Source organism: Mytilus edulis, chromosome 12, assembly GCF_963676685.1.
Source record: "Mytilus edulis chromosome 12, xbMytEdul2.2, whole genome shotgun sequence".
NCBI classification, from domain to species: domain Eukaryota; kingdom Metazoa; phylum Mollusca; class Bivalvia; order Mytilida; family Mytilidae; genus Mytilus; species Mytilus edulis.
In genome coordinates this window covers 2,583,094-2,604,081 of record NC_092355.1, presented here as the reverse complement: position 1 = coordinate 2,604,081, position 20,988 = coordinate 2,583,094, and the positions used below count along the sequence as shown (strand labels likewise).

Below are 20,988 nucleotides of genomic sequence, written 5' to 3'. Positions count from 1 at the left end.
CTATTCTTTCTTGCATATTTATTTTGCCTTTTGAGTTACAGTTGCCAATATTAAAAATGGTAAGAGTAGAGGTGTAGATCAGCCATTTTCAAAACGAGGTTTCATCTATATGTCCCTATTCATAAGCATTGATCATCAAACATAGGGGGTCCAACCCCTTGGACCCCCAACTTGAATAAAATATAATTTTGCTTTTTATATTGAATCGATGATGAAAATTAAGTGTTACAAGATTTATACATTAGGAAGATAAAGCTGACAAAATCATCAGACATGACACAAAAGAAAACAGAAAAAAAGACTAGAAACTATATATATACATATAAAGCACAACATCTAAATCTTAGGTGCACTGCTCTGGAAGGGTTTGCAAATTATGATCCACATTTGGCACCATCCAGCATGAGAAGGATGGGCTTGTATTTGGCACATATACATCTTTATCTATGAAACAGATATTTCACAACAGACAACATGTATACTCATGATGGTGTCTGTCAAATTTTGAATAGATGACCTTAACTTCACCAATTTGGACTCTGCTTTATTAGCTTTCTTCAAATCATCATTCCTCTATCAAGGACATGATAGAAAACACTGCAGACTCTAGAAGATGTAAAATTGATGTGCAATCTGCTGAAATGATGCATAATAGAATAGAACGTTTACATTGTAAAGCTGAATTCATCTCTTTTGTCACAAAGTGTTTTATTATTCAAATCACCCTTACTGTCAAAATAAATAACAAATCAGCTATACAGGCTTTAAAATAACCATGATATAAATATAATTAAGATATGTAGTATCAATGCAAATGATAGAACTGTCCACCAGTGACCAGATGAAGTAGCAGGTGCAGTCTTGCTAACAGTGACTTGTGACAGGCAAATAAAGAATGAAGCAGGGTTAAACATGTGTGTGGGCGCTCAACCTTCCCTTAGTTTATCTGTGACAGTGGTGTAGTCTTGACGTCTTTAATGTTGTGTTTCTCTGTCCATGTGTAATTCTTTCAGCATTTTTTCTTTTCGTTTGTACTACCGTATTTCTTTCAGCATTTTTTTCCTTTCGTTTGTAATACCGTATTTCTTTCAGCATTTTTTCCTTTCGTTTGTACTACCGTATTTCTTTCAGCATTTTTTCCTTTCGTTTGTACTACCGTATTTCTTTCAGCATTTTTATTTAGGGGAGGTGGTCGAGCCTAAAAATGTCGCAGAAAGCTCAACATAGGAATAGTGATCCGGCTGCGGCAGCTATGGTGGCGGCGTTAGCTTACTACTTAAAAACTTTATATTTTAGTAGGTGGAAGACCTGGATGCTTCATACTTTGAATATATAGATGCCTCGTGTTACGAAGTTTCCGTCTGTCACATGTTCATTGTAATTGTCCTCATTTTCATGGTTCAGTGACTACTTGAAACAAAAAAGTTAAGACTATTTGTAATGTTTATTTCTCTCTTATTACGAATAATAGTATAACTATATTTGATATGTGCGTACCTTGCATGGTCCTCATGCCCATCAGACAGTTTTCACTTGGCATCGATCTCATTCCATGGATCGGTGAACAAGGTTAAGCTTTTGTGGCAAAGTCCATATCTCAGATATTATAAGCAATAGGTCTCCTATATTTGGTGTATGGAGGGACTGTAAGGTGTACATGTCAAACTGGCAGGTGTCATCTGACCTTGACCTCATTTTCATTGTTCAGTAGTTATAGTTAAAGTTTTTGCGTTTTGGTGTTTTTCTTGTACTGAATGCTATACGTCTATTATATTTGGTGTATGGAATATTTGTAAAGTGAACATGTCTAGATGGCATATGTCATCTGACCTTGACCTTAATTTTATAGTTCAGTAGTCAAAGTTAAGTTTTTGAGTTTTGGTCTTTTTTTTCGAAAACTATATACAATAGGTCAAATATATTTTGTGTATAGACATATTTTATGATGTACATGTCAGTCTCCCGGTTTTATTTGACCTTGACCTATTTTTCACGGTTCATTGCTCAGTGTTTAGTTCACAGGCACTTGTCTCAATTTTTTCCCCTATATACCGTAATATAACACAGGCACTTGTCTTTAATTTTTTTCCTATATACCTTAATATAACACTGGCACAGGCACTTAATTGTCTCAAATTTTTTTCCCCTATATAATGTGTTATATTAAGGTATAGTCTATAGGAAATTTGTTTTTGAGACAAGTGCCTGTGGTTTAGTTAGTGATTGGTATGTTTTCTTAAACTATAAGCAAAAGGTTGACTATATTATATGTTTTATGGAAGAATTGGAGCTGTATATGTCTGCCTGGCATGGTTCATCTGACCTTGACCTCATTTTCAGGGTTCATTTGTCAATGTTTAGTTTTCTTGGTTAAATCTATTTCTTAGAAACTAAGCAGCAGGTCAACTATATATAGTGTATTGAATGATTGTAAGGTGTAAATGAACTCATCATAGATACCAGGACTAAATTTTGTATATACGCCAGACGCGCGTTTCGTCTACAAAAGACGCATCACATTGCATCAGTGACGCTCGAATCCGCCAAAAAGTTAAAAAGGCCAAATAAAGTACGAAGTTGTAGAGAATTAAGGACCAAAATTCCTAAAAGTTTGCCAAATACAGCTAAGGTAATCTATGCCTGAGGTGGAATAGCCTTAGTATTTCAAAAAATTCAAAATTTTGTAAGCAGTTGATTTATAAATATAACCATATCAATGATAATTCATGTCAGCACAAAAGTGCTGACTACTTGGCTGGTGATACCCTCGGGGAAATAAATCTCCACCAGCAGTGGCATCGACCCAGTGGTTGTAAATAAACTCATAAATGAATTTCTTGTTTGGTTTATATGACCTTGACTTCATTTTCTTGGATCATGTTATGTTTATGTGATAGTTGTAGTAAATATTTATATTAAGGACTATCCACATACAATCAATCTTTAGTAAAGAAAGCGACACATTTCCGTGTGTGCACTATTGTTTTTAACCTTATTTTGTCTCAAATCAGTGTGTTTTTTTTATACATCTGTAATTCTTTCAACGTTTTTTTACCTTTATTTTCTCTTTAGCTGTGTTTCTCTGTATTTTGAAATTCTATTAGCTCTTTTTTCCTGAGTTTTGTAATTAGTTGTTTTGTCGGGGTTTGTACCTTTGTCTAGGTTTAAATGTACTGAACATATATGAAATATTTGCCACTAGACATAACAATAAATTAACCTTCTTTAGTTATGTTTTTCTGTACATCTGTATTTCGTTTAACGTTTGTGTACCTGTGTCTTGTTGTTAGTTGTTTTGTCGGTACATTTGTAATTTTTTTAAACGGTTTGTACCTTTGTGTAGATTTTAATGTCTTGAACATGTATGAAATATTTGCCACTAGACATAACAATAAATCAACCTTCTTTAGTTATGTTTTTCTGTACACCCGTATTTCTTCCAATGGTTTTGTACCTGTGTCTTGTCCGGTTGGTTGTCACGTTTGTCGGCATATCCGTATTTCTAGGATGAAATTTGAAAAAATAGGCAGGACAGGAGTTTTGAGTAAAAAAAAGGCAGGATGAGACACTTGCAAAAAAAAAAAAGTCAGGACGACAATTTAGGTAAAAAAAAAAGTCAGGATAAACTAAAAAAAAAAGGCAGGACCGAACAGAGTGAAAAATAAAAAGGCAGGACAGAGATTACAGCTAAAAAAAAAATGCAGGACAAAATTTTTCATCCTAGCCCCCCCCATAAAAATCAAATGGTAGCTCCCTTAGGTTGCTTTATTTTGTTACTTTCTGAATATTTTGTTTTTTGTTTTTTTCGAACAAAAGTCATAGTTTTTTTTTAAATTTCAAAATCATTACTATATAAGGATATGGGGGGAATTGGAAAATCTGGATCCAGAATACTTGACCATACTTTTTTCTTCAAATTTTAGATCTCTTTTTTTTAAGGAAAAAATATATATATATAGTCTCCTCTCCCCCTTGAAGTTATAGAAAGCCAGCTAAGGATTGGAGCACACCTCTACTATTTGAGTTGCCAAAGAGAAACATTAAACATCTAGTTAAGAATCAGCTTCTTATTCTAAATACCATATAAATTACCTAGGTAAAAAAGTTGTACTTTAATTTTAGATGGAAGCATAATATTTGGATTCACAGACACGAAGGAGTGTACAAAATGTAATTGAATTATCTCCCTTGTCAAAAGCTCTTCAACGTCGTATCGAGTGTAAACAAGTTGAAAAGTTGAAAGACCAGATTTTATCATGGTAAATCTAAACAGGTTTATTCTGTTTTTACGTTTATCTAAATATATTATTCAGCGACAAAACTATTTTTATTCACAGCACAACATTTACAATCAAGATTCAACGAGATCTACTGAATGCACATTTGTCATTTATAACACAATTGACATGCTGACTGGGGGTCCCCACAAGATGTTATCCCTAACTCATTTTCATAGTCATTTATAATTTACAATTTTCAATTAGAAAAAAATGTTGTCATAGCTTGTAACGGAATCTGCTATTACAGGTAAACAATAATTTTTCCTCCCGAGTATGCCTCATTGACGGTTTGTTATTTACATTTCTGACTGCAGTGGTTGTAAATACCAAACTCTACTTTCTCATGGTTAAATTATATTCACATGCAGAGGCATAAACTAAAGAGCTGAGTCTATGTACCATATAATATAAAAGGTTAACTGGTTGTAAGGACCTAGTCCTTAATTAACATCCTTGTCAGATATTCCTGGCCATATGTTTTCCTTTTTGTCATATTAAGAATTGTTCTAATTTGATATGTTCGTTCGTGGCTGTCTAAAAAATGCTAACATTCCAATTTTCAATAACAGTTAACAGCAAATACATTATCACAATAACAGATAACAAAAAAACTAAAAGCCCAATAACAGCTAACAAAGAATAATACAATAACAGCTAACTGCAAATATATTTTCAGAATAACAGATAAAAAAGAATTAAAATGCCCCATAACAGCATAACAGCTAAACCCCTTGCCCCCCCCCCTCTTTACCAGATAAGTTTGTAATAACATAAGCAACTCAACGGGTGCCACATGTGGAACAGCTAGGGTCTGCTAACCCTCCTGAGCACCTGAGATCACCCCTGTTTTCGGTGGGGTTCGTGTTGCATAGTCTTTAGTTTTCTATGTTGTGTCTTCTGTACTATTAATATTTGTCTGTTTGTCTTTTTTTTTTAGCCATGGTGTTGTCAGTTTATTTTCAATTTATGAGTTTGACTATACCTCTGGTATCTTTCATCCCTCTTATAATTGAGGATCAGAGCTGGCATGTCAGTTACTGCTAGTAGTCCTTTATTAATTTATGTTTCATTGTTATTTTGTTTAGTTTCTTTTGTCACCTTTCTGACAGTGGACTCGGACAGTTTTTATACTGAGATAAACTGCAAAGTGTGTTCTTTATTCTACATTAAAGAAGTATTAGGAGGGGGGGTTGAGATCTCATAAAACATGTTCAACCGTGCTGCATTGTAGTGCTGTCCCATGAAAATTAGTAAAAGTTTAATTTTCTGCTTCATCAAATTTACAAATAAAAATTAAAAATTGCAAATCAACAAATTAAAAAACCCTGGTCTTATCAGCATTTTAAGACATGTATATGATACAACAGTTTTCAAAAATGGAAATACTACAAGTGTAGACATTTTTATACAAAATGTCTGAATAATAGCTAAAGATAAATCTTAGGGGGCAATGGATCATAAAATTATGATAAACTACACTACACAATATAATATATAATATATATGCAAGTCTAAAAGGGAACAACATTGCAAAAAAAAACATACAATCATGAACAAATGCTAAATATTTCGGATAATAGACAACCAATGGTGGCAGCAGATTTACATAACCTATAAGTTTGTTATCACATTCTTGACAAAGACTTTATCTTTAATTTCCTTGAGAAATCAGTTCGGATATATATAGAATGTGTTATTTTTTTAATGCCCTAGTAACAAAAAAAATTAAAAATCATGCAGCCTGAAAATGTACCACAAGATTTAGGTTGTACCTGTTGTTGGTGTAGACTGTAGCGACAAGTGAAGAGGGGGGGGGGGGCAATAGGGGGTCCCTTAACATCTTAACAACACCTTGATTTTGGCAAAAACAGTGAACAAAAAATGCAAAAATGCTGATAACAGTTATCAAAGTGGGTTGAAAACAGTTAACACCTTAAATTAATCTCAGGTAACAGTTAACAACACCTTAAAAAGGGCTAAAACAGGTTAACATAAAAAGTTATTGTCTCCCTCAGTGAACACAACAGGTATCCAGTTTATCATAGGTATTGAAGATTATCGCTATTTTGTGCATTTTTCTTTTGATCTTTTTTGTGATAATTTTCATATCATGCTTCTTGCTTGAGGTATTGAAGAATGATATGGTTTGAGAGCTTTGAAGTTACTATTTTATCGAATAAAGGCCTCATCTATTGTCTAACTGCATGTACAAATTATTCCTTGTTTTTTTTCAATTGCAGCATTATGTAGACATATGACCTTGAAGATGGCCTCTGGAGGAAAGTTGTTAATGGATTGGGAACTAGTATATCCTGTAGGACCAAACCTTGCCTTCCATGCGGGGTGTACAATAGGTAAATAACACACATATACATAACCTTGCCTTCCATGCTGGATGTACAATAGGTAAATCACACACATACATAACCTTGCCTTCCATGCTGGATGTACAATAGGTAAATAGCACACATATACATAACCTTGCCTTTCATGCTGGGTGTACAATAGGTAAATAACACACATATACATAACCTTGCCTTCCATGCGGGGTGTACAATAGGTAAATAACACACATAAACATAACCTTGCCTTTCATGCTGGATGTACAATAGATAAATAACACATATACATAACCTTGCCTTCCATGCTGGATGTACAATAGGTAAATAACACATATATACATAACCTTGCCTTCCATGCTGGATGTACAATAGGTAAATAACACATATACATAACCTTGCCTTTCATGCTGGATGTACAATAGGTAAATAACACACATATACATAACCTTTGCCTTCCATGCTGGGTGTACAATATTTACACACTTATGTTCTTAATTCACTGTGTTTAACTGACTATAGATTATTTATGTTTGAAATGCTGTAGTTTCAATAGCTCAATCACATCAAACAAATGGAAAACAACTTTGACTTGGTACAGGCATTTCATTATGTAGAAAATGGTTAATTAAACCCTGCTTATAGTTTATATATATATAGCTAGTTAAACCTCTCACATAAGCATATCCAGTAGTATTAAATTATATACAAAGTGAATTATTGGAGCTAATCATGAAATTTGATCGGTAGCTAAAGTGTTGACATCCATTGTGTAATGATATTCTCCATACTTAATTATATTTTTCTCCTTCAGGGAACATTTTTTTACATCACTGGTTAGTGATGATATTCATTGTGTAGTGCTATATCTCCATACTATTTTTTTGTCTTCTTCAGGGAACAATTTTTACATCCATGGTAAGTGGTGACATTCATTGTGTAGTGTTATTTCTCCATGCTTAATTATATCTTCTTCTTCAGGGAACAATTTTTACATCCATGGTGGTATAGAGAAGAAGGATGGTAAGATACCAACCAATAGATTCTACTGTCTCGATTCATCCATGACGTGGAATGAAATTACATCTCCTACGTGTCCGTCACTTAGCCACCATGCTGCCGTAGAACTCGGAAACAGATATTTAGTCCTCGTTGGAGGTTGGACTGGAAAGACTAGAACATCAAATGTCTATGTTTACGACACGGAAAAGAAGTTCTGGTCCTTCCCAACTGTGACAGGGTTCCCTGAGGGAGGAGGATTGAGCTCCCATACAGCTACACACATGGATAATGGAGTTATCTTGGTGCTTGGAAGAGAAGGAGGTTTACGCACTCAAAGAAAACATGGCAGTGGTTTTCTTCTTCACGGGTCACCAGATAACAAGCAGTTTACTTACAGTGAATATACGCAAGCTACATCATCTAGATCAGGACACACGGCCAATGTTGCTGCCTCAACTCTTTTTATAATCGGTGGCCGAGACAATGAACTTCTAGAATACAAATCTAGCTTTAAAAGTGTCGTAACAGATAAAGGAGCGACAGAGAAGTTCATAGAAGTAGCACAAAAGCTGAAACCGCTTGACAAATATCCATCGGGACGAAAAAATCATGTAACTGTTACAGGTCAAGGAGCCCTTTTGATTCATGGCGGTGAAACATTTGACGGGAAAAGCAAAGAGCCGGTTGGCGACATGTTTATTTTAACTGCTAAACCAATTAAAATGTACAAAGTAGGAACTACAGATATTAATCGGGCGGGACATGTTTGTGGAACTGTTGATGGGAAAATTATTTTACATGGTGGCGTAGGAAAGGGAAACTTAGTTTATGGAGATACACACATATTAACATTCCATATATAAGTGTAAAAGTTGAAACAATTTTTTGTATGTGCTTCAAAAATATCAAATTGCCCTCATTATTCAATCTGTTTTTCACATTTTATAGCAATAAGCTGGCAGCACAGTAAAATTGTTATTTGTATGCCTTTAACTTGCCTATGACAGTGTCAGAACTTAATTCTCTGATCTGAGCTCATTTCTATCCATTAGTTTTCCTATATCAGGATTAAGCTTAGGTTAACCAGTTTACCATGACATTTTGGGTTCGTAAACTTGAAACTTATTAGTACACATGTTCATTACTTCATTATGATGTCAACTTATTAAAAATTGTTAAATGAAAAATTCTTACCATTGATTTCATGTTTGTTTTACTGAATTTTGTTCAGATGCATATCTAAATTTTGGCATTCATATTTTTGAGTTACATAACTGTCCACCACAATCTACTCTGATGGTTTTATATCATTGAGTACAGTAAGAACACACAGATGTCATAAGCCAAAGTGATTCCTTGTCCTAGGAAAAAGAAAACACGTTTAATTATTTGACCTTTAAACTTAATGAAATTTATAGTCTACATCTCATCTAAGTAGTATCGGTCCCTTTTATTTTCAAACCATAAATACTGGTAATCTATATTTGAAAGGAGATTGTTTCTTTAGAGTTCAATTTATCAAATGTAAAAGCTTTAGGAAGAACGATGTAGTACAATATACATGATAGCAAATTTGTTCAGAAGTAAACTGCCAAAAAAAAAATCCTTAGTTGAACATTGTAAATGATCGTTAGAAATGTTTTTCAGTTTTAAGGTCTTTGAAGGGTGTTTGTCTTTATAAATCAATAAATCTTACTGTCCAGTGGCAAGTATTTCATTTAGAATGATCATTGTAAAAAAATGAGTTGTGTTATGATTGATAATAAGACAAGTCTTTGTGTTTTTTAAAAGGCAATTTATCTTTCATTGTGAGATCAACATACTAGTTACATCATTTAATAATTCTGTAAATTTGGAAATTATTGTGTGCACATATTATTGTGATTTTGTTATTTTAGACTAAAATGCAATTTTAATTTTTGCGATATTGAGAAAATTCATGTTTAATTAATTTAAAACATTTCAAAATGAGAGTTCAAATTATTGCGATTTGAACCTTGACAAATTTTTTGCAATAATAAAAGCATTGCAATAATTTCTGAATTTACAGTATTCAATTGTAGATTGGACCGACACTAAAAAATTATCAATGCATTATCTTAAAATTAAAGGTTATGAATCTCTGAACTGAAAATTTGTACACAATCCTAATGCAAATAAATGTATTAACCCGCCGCATTTTTGCACCTGTCCCAAATCAGGAGCCTCTGACCTTTGTTAATCTTGTATTATTTTAACTTTTAGTTTCTTGTGTACAATTTGGAGTTTAATATGGCGTTCATTATCACTGAACTAGTATATATTTGTTTAGGGGCCAGCTGAAGGACACCTCTGAGTGCGGGAATTTCTCGTTGCATTGAAGACCTGTTGGTGACCTTCTGCTGTTGTCTGCTCTATGGTCGGGTTGTTGTCTCTTTGGCACATTCCCCATTTCCATTCTCAATTTTATTACAAATTTTAAAACATTTTTAATTATGTTTATGTGGTCTTTATGTTATTTTCTTTATTAGTTTGCTGTTGGTTGTCTCATATTAGTTAAGTATAGCGTTTAACAAAAGTTTTAGGAATTTCATATATTTTTTTTAACAAGAGAATTTTTACATTTTGCTGTTGTTTGACTGTGTTGTTGATAGTTACATATTGTTGTTGTAACTTCTTAAAATTATACATTCCATATATGTTTTGACTAAAGAGATTTTTTTTTACATTTAATACATATTATTCAGTCTATGCAATTTTGTGCCAATTTTGTTTTATATTGTTATTGTACTAACATGAAGGAAGTTTATGACTTTTACAAATGTAGTTCTTAATTTATTAGTACCTCTTTTATTTTGTTTGTTCAGGTTGTGTTCTTTGCATACGTGTGTACATATGTATTGTGTGACATGTAGAATGAAAAAATCCCAGAAAAGATGAAATATTTTACTACCATTATTAAAGAAATGTATATATTTTCTGTTTCTAATTTTTTTTCTGGTGACCCTGCCTACCAACCAACACAACAGACATGGCTAAAAATAGAATGGAAGGGTAAAAAATGCAAGTTTTGTCATCTTTAAAATCGGTTTATAGTTGCGAGGATTTGACGGGGACAGACATATTCTAAATATTTGGATCTGCTAATGTCAATTTACATCAAAACTGTGATAACTTTCTAAAACAATAATTGCCCTTAAACAACTAATTTGTGTCTTTGTCTTGGGTCCATTGTCCTTGACATCATTTTGATGGTTCAGTGACTACTTTATATAATTTAGATGGTTTTATTATGAGTGCCATACCATAATATTTGGTGTATGCAATGATTGTAAGGTGAACATGTCCAACTTGCAGGTAATGTCTGCCCTTGACCTTGTTTTCATGGTTTATTGGACAATGTTTAAGTTTTTGTGGTTTGATCTGTAAGTAACAAGAACACTATATTTGATATATGCAATGATTGTAAGGTGTTTACATTACATGTACATGTCTGTCTGGCATTTTTCATAAGTCTGTAAACCTCAGTTTCAAAGAAAATGGATAATGTTAAGTTTGTTTGATACTAAAGTAATAAAACCTTTATATTAGACTTTCAAAATGAAATCAATAATAAGTAAAACAAGCAAAACATTTCAGCATGTGCAATCTTGTTAGTGTTTTTGCCTATTATCTTGGCAACTACAATAGATAGATACTTAAGACATCAAAATTGATCAGCCATACAAGATCTACAGATAACTCAGCATGTCAGATATCATCTGTTGACTCCTTATAAGAGTTCCTGCCCTTAAATGATGTTTTTTTTGTCTCGCCTTGGTAAAAAACAACACATAAGTATGCTGTTTCCAGTGAAGCTGGTGGCAACAATGTATTAGTTTGTGATTTGGTCTAGTTAATGGCGAATCACAAGTATCACAAGTGGTAGGTCGATGATACTTGGTATGCATTTCTATAAGCAATTTCACATCTCATTTTCATGAAAGCAATTTCATGTTTTTGAACGCACACTGTTGGGCAGCCACCCACCAGCTGTACATCCCCAAATCAATAACTGATTTTTCAAATCTGGTTAAAAATGACCAGCAAGACAAATCTTCAAATAGAATGGCCAGTAACAAAACGCATACTGCATATTCAGCTAGAAAAGGCCACAAAATGACAAATGTAAAACAATTCAAGAGAAAACTAACAGCATGAATATGTACAAAATAATGAACAAAACCAAATATGATATACAGCAACAAAAGACAACTCCTGCTTTACAGGCTCCTAATTTGGGTGGTCAGTTCAAGAAATCAAAGTGCTGGATAGCACCTCTGGAAAGTTTGCAACTGTAGCTGTGTATTATTCCAAAAAGGTTATAGATGTGTATAATTTGATATCCGGTAAACAAGCAAAGTTTTCCTTCATATTATATCAACTTTCTCGTCATATGAACGAGCACCATAATGTCCAGATAAAATGGATCCTGTTTATACAAAAAATATTTCAAGATTGTGGTTTCTCATACATATGGGAGTCACAAAATTTTGTTAATAAAGAATGGTTAAAAACTGTTATAAAGCAGAGATTGCTAGATCAATATATTCAGAACTGGAATTCCCTCATTCAAAATTCACCAAAAGGTATTAACTACAAAATTTTTAAGAAAAACTTGGAATTCGAAGAATATTTTAATATTTTGGACTTCAAAGACGCTATTGTTTTTTGTCGATTTAGAACGACTAATACTAAGCTGCCGATTGAAACAGGAAGATGGCAAAACGTGATCAGAGAAAACCGCTTTTGCAGTCTATGTAACAATCGACATGCAAATAGGTGACGAATATCATTTTATATTTGAATGCAATTTTTTCCATCAAAAACGCAAAGAGTTTTTAACTGAATATTTTACAAAACGGCAAAATACAGTTAAATTCTCTGAACTTATGTCAAGTACAAGAAAACCAGTTCTGAAGAAGCTTTGTTCTTTTATAAAAAATATAAATACTAGTGTTTGTACTCCTGGCTTGTAACTTTTGTAACCTCTCTCGCTTGTTTTGTACATATTGTAAATATTTATTGTTGTATCTGTTATCTCTGTACCGATGTAATGCATTGGCTTTATGAGAATAAAGATATATATATTATAGATGTGTATTATTTCAAAAATGTATTTCATCACAGCTTGGATGTTTTAAACTAAACCATTGTCTTGTCAGTAATTATCAAAAATCACTTTTTTCATGTTTGTCATAAAAAGTTTTGATATTTTCTATTGCAACCTAAAACTGTAGATCTAAAATATCGAAATATACAGAAATCTCTGTTAATTTCTTAAAAAAAAAAAAAAAAAGTACCCATGCCATGTCAACATCAAGAGCCTGTGAATTAGTATTTTTCTATTGGTTTAGATCCTTCATATTTGTTTTTAGTAAATTAACACGTAAGTTTTTTTGTTTGAATTGCTTCACATGTTTCCTATCGGGGCCTTTCATAGCTTTCTACATGTATATGGTACAAATATTTCTCATTATTGACAACCATATGGTGGCCTATAGTTATTAATACATTTTCCTCCTTTGAGCTCTTTTAGATAGCATTGGTTCTTTGCAAAAAATACTGCATCCATTTTTTTTTTATAAATAAGACAGTTACAGTAACTTAAATCAATACAACTGTAATGAAAGTGAATTTATATTAAAGGCTTTTATCAAAAGTAGGGAACGTTCCATTGGACACAAATGATGCCCCCGCTAGCATTAATGTTATAAAGAGTCACAACTCAAGAACTGTAAATGTGACGCTACCAAAATGTGTACTTGATCTGAGTTATGGGGTAATAAGCATTGTGTATACATTCTAATTACACAGTTTTGCGCAATAGATTTGTAAGATCTTGACATTTGTTTTGTGTCAGAAACCTATATATTATGTCAAAAATGTGATCGCAATCCAAATTCAGAGCTATATCAAGCTTGAATGTTGTGTCCATACTTGCCCCAACTGTTCAGGGTTTCGACTTCTGTGGTCGTATAAAGATGTGCCCAGCGGAGCATCTGGTTCCATTTGTAACGAGGCACAATCCTAGAGCAGTAAAAATTACTCCACCAAAATTCAAACTTGATCTTTGTTTTATTGTTAAAAGTATTACAATGTATAAGTTTTATAACATTTGGTTGAGCGAACTAAAGTTAGATAACTGAAACGAAAATATTCAGCAATTTTTTTACATATGTAAAGGGGCATAACTCTAAAATGGTATAACTATCGCCACCAAAATTCAAACTTGATCAGTTTGTGGTAATGAGCATGCAGTGTGTATAAGATTCATAGCATTTGGTTAAGACAAACTAAAGTTAGAGTTCAGAAACTAAAATTTCCAGAAACTTTCCTATTTGTAAAGTAGCATAAAACTCTAGAATGGTAAAAGTGACGCAACTAAAATTCAAACTTGACTTGTGAATTGTGGTTATACGCATTGTGTATAAGTTTCATACAATTTGGTTCAGGCAAAGTAAAGTAAGAGAACGAATTTAGGGATGTATTGAGGTACATGTACGTACAAGTAAGGGAATGACGTACATACTTACAGCAGAACAAGGATAAAACTCAATACGGTGGGAGCATAACAAGAGCAGTATGACCACAGGAATAAAAAAATTATATACACTAGATTCATAGAGGTGCTTATAACCTGTAACATAATTTAGTTGCTATTGTGAAATTAAGCATTGTCTTATGAGTAAATAACATTTGAGAATTTTTGTTTTAAGCCATTCATTTGATATATTACGGTAATCATTGCCTCTGTGTTTGGATGACAAAGCAATTGAAATCTATTTATATAGGGCATGGTATGCCTTTAAACTTTTCCAGATGCACAGGTTTGTCTGTAATCTATCTAAATTTTGAGGTGAAAATGCAGCCATTTTAGCCAAAGGGTACACATCATTAATCATTTTTACAGAGCTTGTCTTGATACCCTGAACTATAATATTCGAAGAAGTAGATGCTGACTCGGTTGCTTTTAATACGAATTTACAATAATACACCAGTGGTACGATGTAAATTATTGGAAGAAGACTGAAGAAGAACTGACGTTGGGTCAATGTTTTGTCTGCTGTCAGTTTGATCCACTTGAGCATGCTGAACGAGTAAAGTTCCTTATATCCACATTGGAATGTGAAACAATTAGTATTTAAATAACGGAATTAAGTTTTCAAATGATTTTTGGCATCAAAATCTTCCGATCGATGTTAAGACAAAAACAATGCATTTTTTAATTTTTTTATTATCCAATCCGGTATTTACCTTTACTCGTCCTTGGCGTGAGACGTTAGACATGTATAATTTAATTTTAATTATCGAGTATTTTATATTCTTCACCTATGTTTTGTTTATATCACTTATCACTTTTCAATTATCCGACGGCTTGGTCAAAATGTCAACTTGTTCTCGCATTTAATCAGTCATTCCCGATTCTTTCGATACTCTCGGGATTTTGACGTAAGTACATATAGTAAACAGGTAAAAGTAGAGCGGGAAAATGTTCATTCATGAAATATTCATGAATGAATGAAAACGCAATCTCGGGTAGATTTCTTGTGATTTTCTCTTCAGCGCATGGCAGGTCCGCGAAGTAGTGTTTGAGATACTCATTTTTAAAATGAAGTTAAATTAATCTGAATCGTCGGTGAACATTCATTTTTTTTTATTCAAGCTGTAATCTTTTCAGTCAAAACAGTAGTAACTCAAAACTTTAAAAGAATCTTCCAAGTATCAGAACTCAAACACTAGTACTACACTACCTCGGAGCAGACTATATTGCGATAATCTGTCAACCGGAAGTTTGAGGCCGACGGCTAAGGAAAGTAGCAATAGCAAGCTATAGCAAACTTTCCAAAAACCACTTACAATTGATATTCTTTAAGCTGAATCTATGCATAAAGATAACACTTTTTTCATTTGTAACTATTTTGTCAATAGTTATATGCCCCAAATGTCCTATGAGTAGTTTTCCATATACATTCATATACCTAACATTTCTTCAGTATTTACTTGTCTGGGCCAGATAAATACATAAATTTATCATCATTTATTTTTATTGTGACATTTGATAAAATCATAAATAATCATAAATATCAAAAAATCATAACACAGATAAACAGTGACCATCACGCCACACTTTCCACTCAAATAAACATTTCCAATCATGACACATTTCACTCAAATAAACATCTACAATCATGACACATTTCACTCAACTAAACATCACTCAACTAAAATAAACATAGCATATCATGACACATACTCACAATTTATTTAACATTCAACATATAATCTTATACCTTCATGACACATTCAACATATAATCTTATACCTTCATGACACATTCAACATATAATCTTATACCTTCATGACACGTTCAACATATAATCTTATACCTTCACGACACATTCAACATATAATCTTATATTCAACATATAATCTTATACCTTCATGACACATTCAACATATAATCTTATACCTTCAAGACACGTTTAACATAATATTCAAATGAAAGACTATAAGAACTCATACATTCAACAGAAATCTTAATAATTATGCAAGTCTGAACATTTTGGACAACTAATTCATAAGATTTTACACAAATGTAAACTACATAGTAACTTTGGTAACCCTGACTAAACTAGACAATAGACAATACCCAGAATATAATGCCCAATATATTGGCTGTACGTCTAAATCATATGTATAGTAGATATAAGAAGATGTGGTTTGAGTGCCAAGAGACCCAACTCTCTCATCCAATACGTCTAAACCATATGTATAGTAGATGTAAGAAGATGTGGTATGAGTGCCAAGAGACCCAACTCTCTCATCCAAGTCACAATTTGTAAAGATAAACCATTATCATGATTATAGGTCAAAGTTTGGTCTTCAACACGAATCCTTAGCTATAGGTTTATATATTCATATTACGTCAAACTATTATAATTTGAAAGTTGAGATCTAACTCCCAACATATTTTTTTTCAAGTTAAAATTTTATTCTACTTCAACGGAAAAGAAAAAAGAATAATACATATTGTTGACCTTATATATTAATGACCAAAAAACAACTGTTTATTACTTCCAGACATGACCCAGACAGCATCATAATGTGAATATTTCAGCAATGGATAAAAATGGGCAATGGAATATAAATAACACAACATGTCAGACCCTCTCATAAATCTCTCGCAAACTTAACATTTGTAAATTTTTAAGGAAAAAATATTTACAATTAAGGGTAATATTTTTTACAATGCATAGATTATATATATATATAATAAAATTCTCAAGGTGCCTAGTACTAATACAGACAAACTTATCACATTTAGGAAGATACAGCACTAATGACATAAAGAAATTCAAAAATGTGTGTATGTACATCCACTATACCATTTTGTACACAATCAGAACAAATTTTCCCCAATAGTATTACCAGCTTATCTATTGGAAATCTGATATACTGTGGATTCATTCACGTTTATTGATTTAGGAAATAATTAATTTAAATTTGTGGATATTTTATTTCCTGGTTTTGCTTATAAAGGCTTATGTATAAGAGTATACAAATTTTGTACTTTGTTGAAATTTAAATACATGGTTTATCAATTCACTCGAAAATGTGTACCCCATAAATAATATTTTATCCACAATAATCAGACTAAAGGAAATTGTGTAGTATTATTACCACAGTTACTGTTTTTCCAACATAAGTTCCTTTATTTGAACTCATTTAACACATTATCCAATACCCAAATGGTGTCCACTTGAACATGTTCAAACAACAAATGGAAGTTTTTAACGACCTTGACTAGCTATACAGCCCTTGCATGGTCGGTGTTAAAACCGAACTTCTCATATGAATATATACACTCTTTGCAAGATTTTTCAACCAATAATTCACAAGCTTATCAATTAAATATATCTAACCAATCATTTTCCTGCAATGTAGATATTAATTTTTTTTACCAATCATTTACCAGCAATATATGTATTCATATTTTTGTTACCAATTATTTACCAGCAATTTACATACCAATTATTTTTGGCCAATCATTGACCAGCAATGAATGTATCCACATATTTTTAACCAATCATTTACAAGCAATGCACATATCAATTATTGTTTACCAGTCAAAGAAAGCTATACAATACAGTATAATGATTATAATAGTGCTGTTACAAAATCTATTAGTTTGGGGAATGGAAGATATTAACAAACATTGCCTTGATAAAACCAAAAATTTAAATCAACAACCATTTTTGCTGCCTAGCAGCTGATATATTTTAATTAAATTGCTATTACAAAATTTTAAGATATTTCTATACATTTCTCGTGAGTAGACACAGTAAAATAGGACTATTTTTCATCACAAACACAACCATTCATAATTAGTGCTATCATATGACCATTTATTGCACACGTTTGAAATATCAAAACAAAATAATATCAAATCATATTTCTGTTTTTTTATTTGGCAGAATATGGTTCATTAACTTTGGAGGAGACCCTTTCAAAAGTACCGGACCGGTATGATTTGTTTCATGAGTGCATATATTTGAACACTGAGATATGTCTTTTTTAGTTTAACCTTTGTTTTTGCTGCTCATAAAAAACAGCATGCCTAGGTCTCTGTATGAAGTATTTAAACATGGATCTAAAAAAACCTTTAAGCAAGCTTTTGTGAAATAATTGCCAGTGACACATAGTCATTTCCTTTCCAAAAATAGAATTCTGACTAATATGGGCGATGTCAATAAAAAATCAAATAATTTGGCATGACCTGATTTCTATTTTCTCAAATACACAAACAAGAAGCATTTAATATATTAAAACCCTGATTTACTTTAACAATTGAGGATATTTTAACAAAAATTTTGATTGAATGTAACCATTTTCTAATTATAAACAGGAATAACATTAGTCATTACTTATCATAACTATATTTATACTTTATGAAAATATCAGTCAACAGGTATTTATAAACAGTACACTTGTAGACTCTAGAATGTTATCAAAAAAAAGTAAGCAATATAAATTTTATTCTTCCTGACTTGTGTCTATAAAAGGTACTGTGAATTCATCTATATTCGTTGGATACCAATTTTCATGGATTTTGTTGGCACGAGGGTACCACAAATTTAAATATTCAACATATTGCAAATTTTCTACAGGAATGTATGCAGACTTTGACAAAACAAGAATGTGTCCTCAGTACACAAATGCCCCACTCGTACTATCATTTTCCATGTTCAGTGGACCGTGAAATTGGGGTAAAAACTCTAATTTGGCATTAAAATCAGAAAGATCATATCATAGGGAACATGTGTACTAAGTTTGAAGTCGATTGGACTTCAACTTCATCAAAAACTACCTTGACCAAAAACTTTAACCTGGAGTGGGACAGACGGACGGACGGACGGACGCACAGACCAGAAAACATAATGCCCCTCTACTATCGTAGGTGGGGCATAACAACAAAATCAAAATTTCCACGAATATGCAAGGTTTCCTAAAACCATGAAAATTGGTACCCACAAAAATACATGAATCCACAGTAGTACCAAATCATCAATACTTTCAAAGTATTTTGTAGCAATTTAGATTCTAACTGGTTCCTGTGCACTTATTGCACAGCAGGTACCAGTATTTAATTTTAAAACATAAAAAAATGAATAAACATATCAACAATACATTCTTTATGAAAATGGGTTACTTGAATTATTTCACCATCTTTTTCAGTATTTTAATTCTATTCTTACTACCAACAAACAGTACACAAAAAGTGAATTATTTAACAAATCTTTGTTTTTTGTCAGATTTCAAAGACGTATCTATCTATCATATAAATATAAGAGAAGAGTTTCTAAATCAACATTTTTTCACTCCAAATGACCAGCAATAACAATGTGTTTTAATGTGATTCATTTAACCATGATTTTAACCTGATGCATGTTGGGAATATTTTACTGATAGGCCATAGATGAAATTTGAACCATGAATAATGCACAATTTTAAAGGACACTTGGAGAATTTTGCATATAGTAATTAGGAGAATCTACTTTTTCTGTTTAAAATACATTAAATACCACATACTTAAACAATATGGTTTTTAAAATTTATTGCTGCATCATAATTTTAGACAATAAAAACATAAATGTTGTGAAACTTGTTTAAATTGTCAAAATATTTTGATAGGTATCTCAAATAGAAATTACAAAATTACCTAAACAAAAATTATGACCATGTTTAAACCAGAAAAATAATATTTACAGATTTTATCATTTCACTGCATACCATGTAGTATAAGTCAAGACATTATAACATATTTTTCTACATGTGCGTAAAGACATATTGGTGTATACCCATTATTATCAGACTACAATTAAGAGTTTTTCACAGTTTATGATCTGTCTAAGAGAATTACATTTAAACCATAAAATCAGAATAACCTGTTAATCGAACTAACACCATCAGCAAAGAAGAAAAATTCATGTTCAGAGTCACACTTTCTTTCCATCTGATTCACATATTTGTTTTCTGATCTGTCTATCTCCATGAACCAATAGGATTTCAGGTATTTCCATGAGTGTATTTGTCCTAGAGTTGTCTCCCATGAGTATATTTGTCCTGGAGTTGTCTCCCATGATTGTTTTTCCTGTTTCAGGTAATTTTGACACATTGCTAATTTGAATACTAATGTCAATTAAGATCAGAAAATATCTGGTGATTTTTGCCAGTTTCTATCCCAATATTCACCAGTAAACAGCCATGTTTCTTTTCCAGTGTGTTGATCTTTTCCAGATTTAAACCAGCTGAAAGAAAAACAGCATCATCAACCATAATTGAAACATATTTTATTTTTCAAAAAAAACATGCATTACAACTTAACAAGGTCCGTCAACAATGGCATACACACTTTTTTTAACTAAATATTGTAAGGTTTCGGTCTCTTTAATGAATGTTCAACATTTCTATGATTTATATTCCTCTTGTGCTGAGTCAGGGAAGGGTAGAATGTTTACAGTATTTGAAATATAAGCTGTGTAATATTTTCAGTTTGTAGTTGACATTTGTGAGATAATTAATGAAGAGTTGGTTTAGAGCACAATGCTTTATCAACACAGTTCAAGCTTTGATATTGAAAAAAAACACTAAGAAAACAGATCTGAAACTGAAAGAGGTTTGATCGTTCAGGATACAAATAAGAGGTTCCAAAGAGCCTTTATTGCTCATTTTTGCATAAAGTATAAACAATGCAACACGAATATTTGTGTAGAATGGACAATTTGTGGGCCAAAGCCTTGACATGATAATCAATGTTTGCTGGACCTAAATTCAGTCTGTCCTAA

The 20,988-nt window shown here is 32.2% G+C and overlaps 2 protein-coding genes across 3 annotated transcripts in view; one reads left to right on the top strand and one right to left on the bottom strand.

Annotated features, from left to right (window-relative positions):
* The first annotated feature begins 4,100 nt into the window (after positions 1-4,100).
* On the top strand, positions 4,101-10,576 carry LOC139499436 (kelch domain-containing protein 9-like). Its single transcript, XM_071288112.1, has 3 exons — positions 4,101-4,259; positions 6,521-6,634; positions 7,601-10,576. The coding sequence occupies exons 2-3, from the start codon at positions 6,535-6,537 to the stop codon at positions 8,482-8,484; spliced, it is 984 nt and encodes a 327-aa protein (XP_071144213.1). The 5' UTR covers positions 4,101-4,259; positions 6,521-6,534; the 3' UTR covers positions 8,485-10,576.
* An 8,937-nt stretch (positions 10,577-19,513) lies between these two features.
* The window catches only part of LOC139499439 (oxysterol-binding protein-related protein 1-like), a 98,646-nt gene continuing 97,171 nt past the window's right edge, over positions 19,514-20,988 (bottom strand). For both annotated transcript variants that reach the window (XM_071288117.1, XM_071288118.1), the window contains one exon: positions 19,514-20,451. In XM_071288117.1, the coding sequence (XP_071144218.1) occupies positions 20,349-20,451 (103 nt within the window). In that variant the 3' untranslated portion in view covers positions 19,514-20,348. The remainder of the gene's footprint in view (positions 20,452-20,988) is intronic.

Bases quoted from the DNA above. Each gene is read 5' to 3' on its own strand.
- LOC139499436 (XM_071288112.1), top strand. From the start codon at position 6,535: ATGACCTTGAAGATGGCCTCTGGAGGAAAGTTGTTAATGGATTGGGAA. The intron at 6,635-7,600 runs GTAAATAACACA...CTTCTTCTTCAG, and splicing joins CCATGCGGGGTGTACAATAG to GGAACAATTTTTACATCCAT.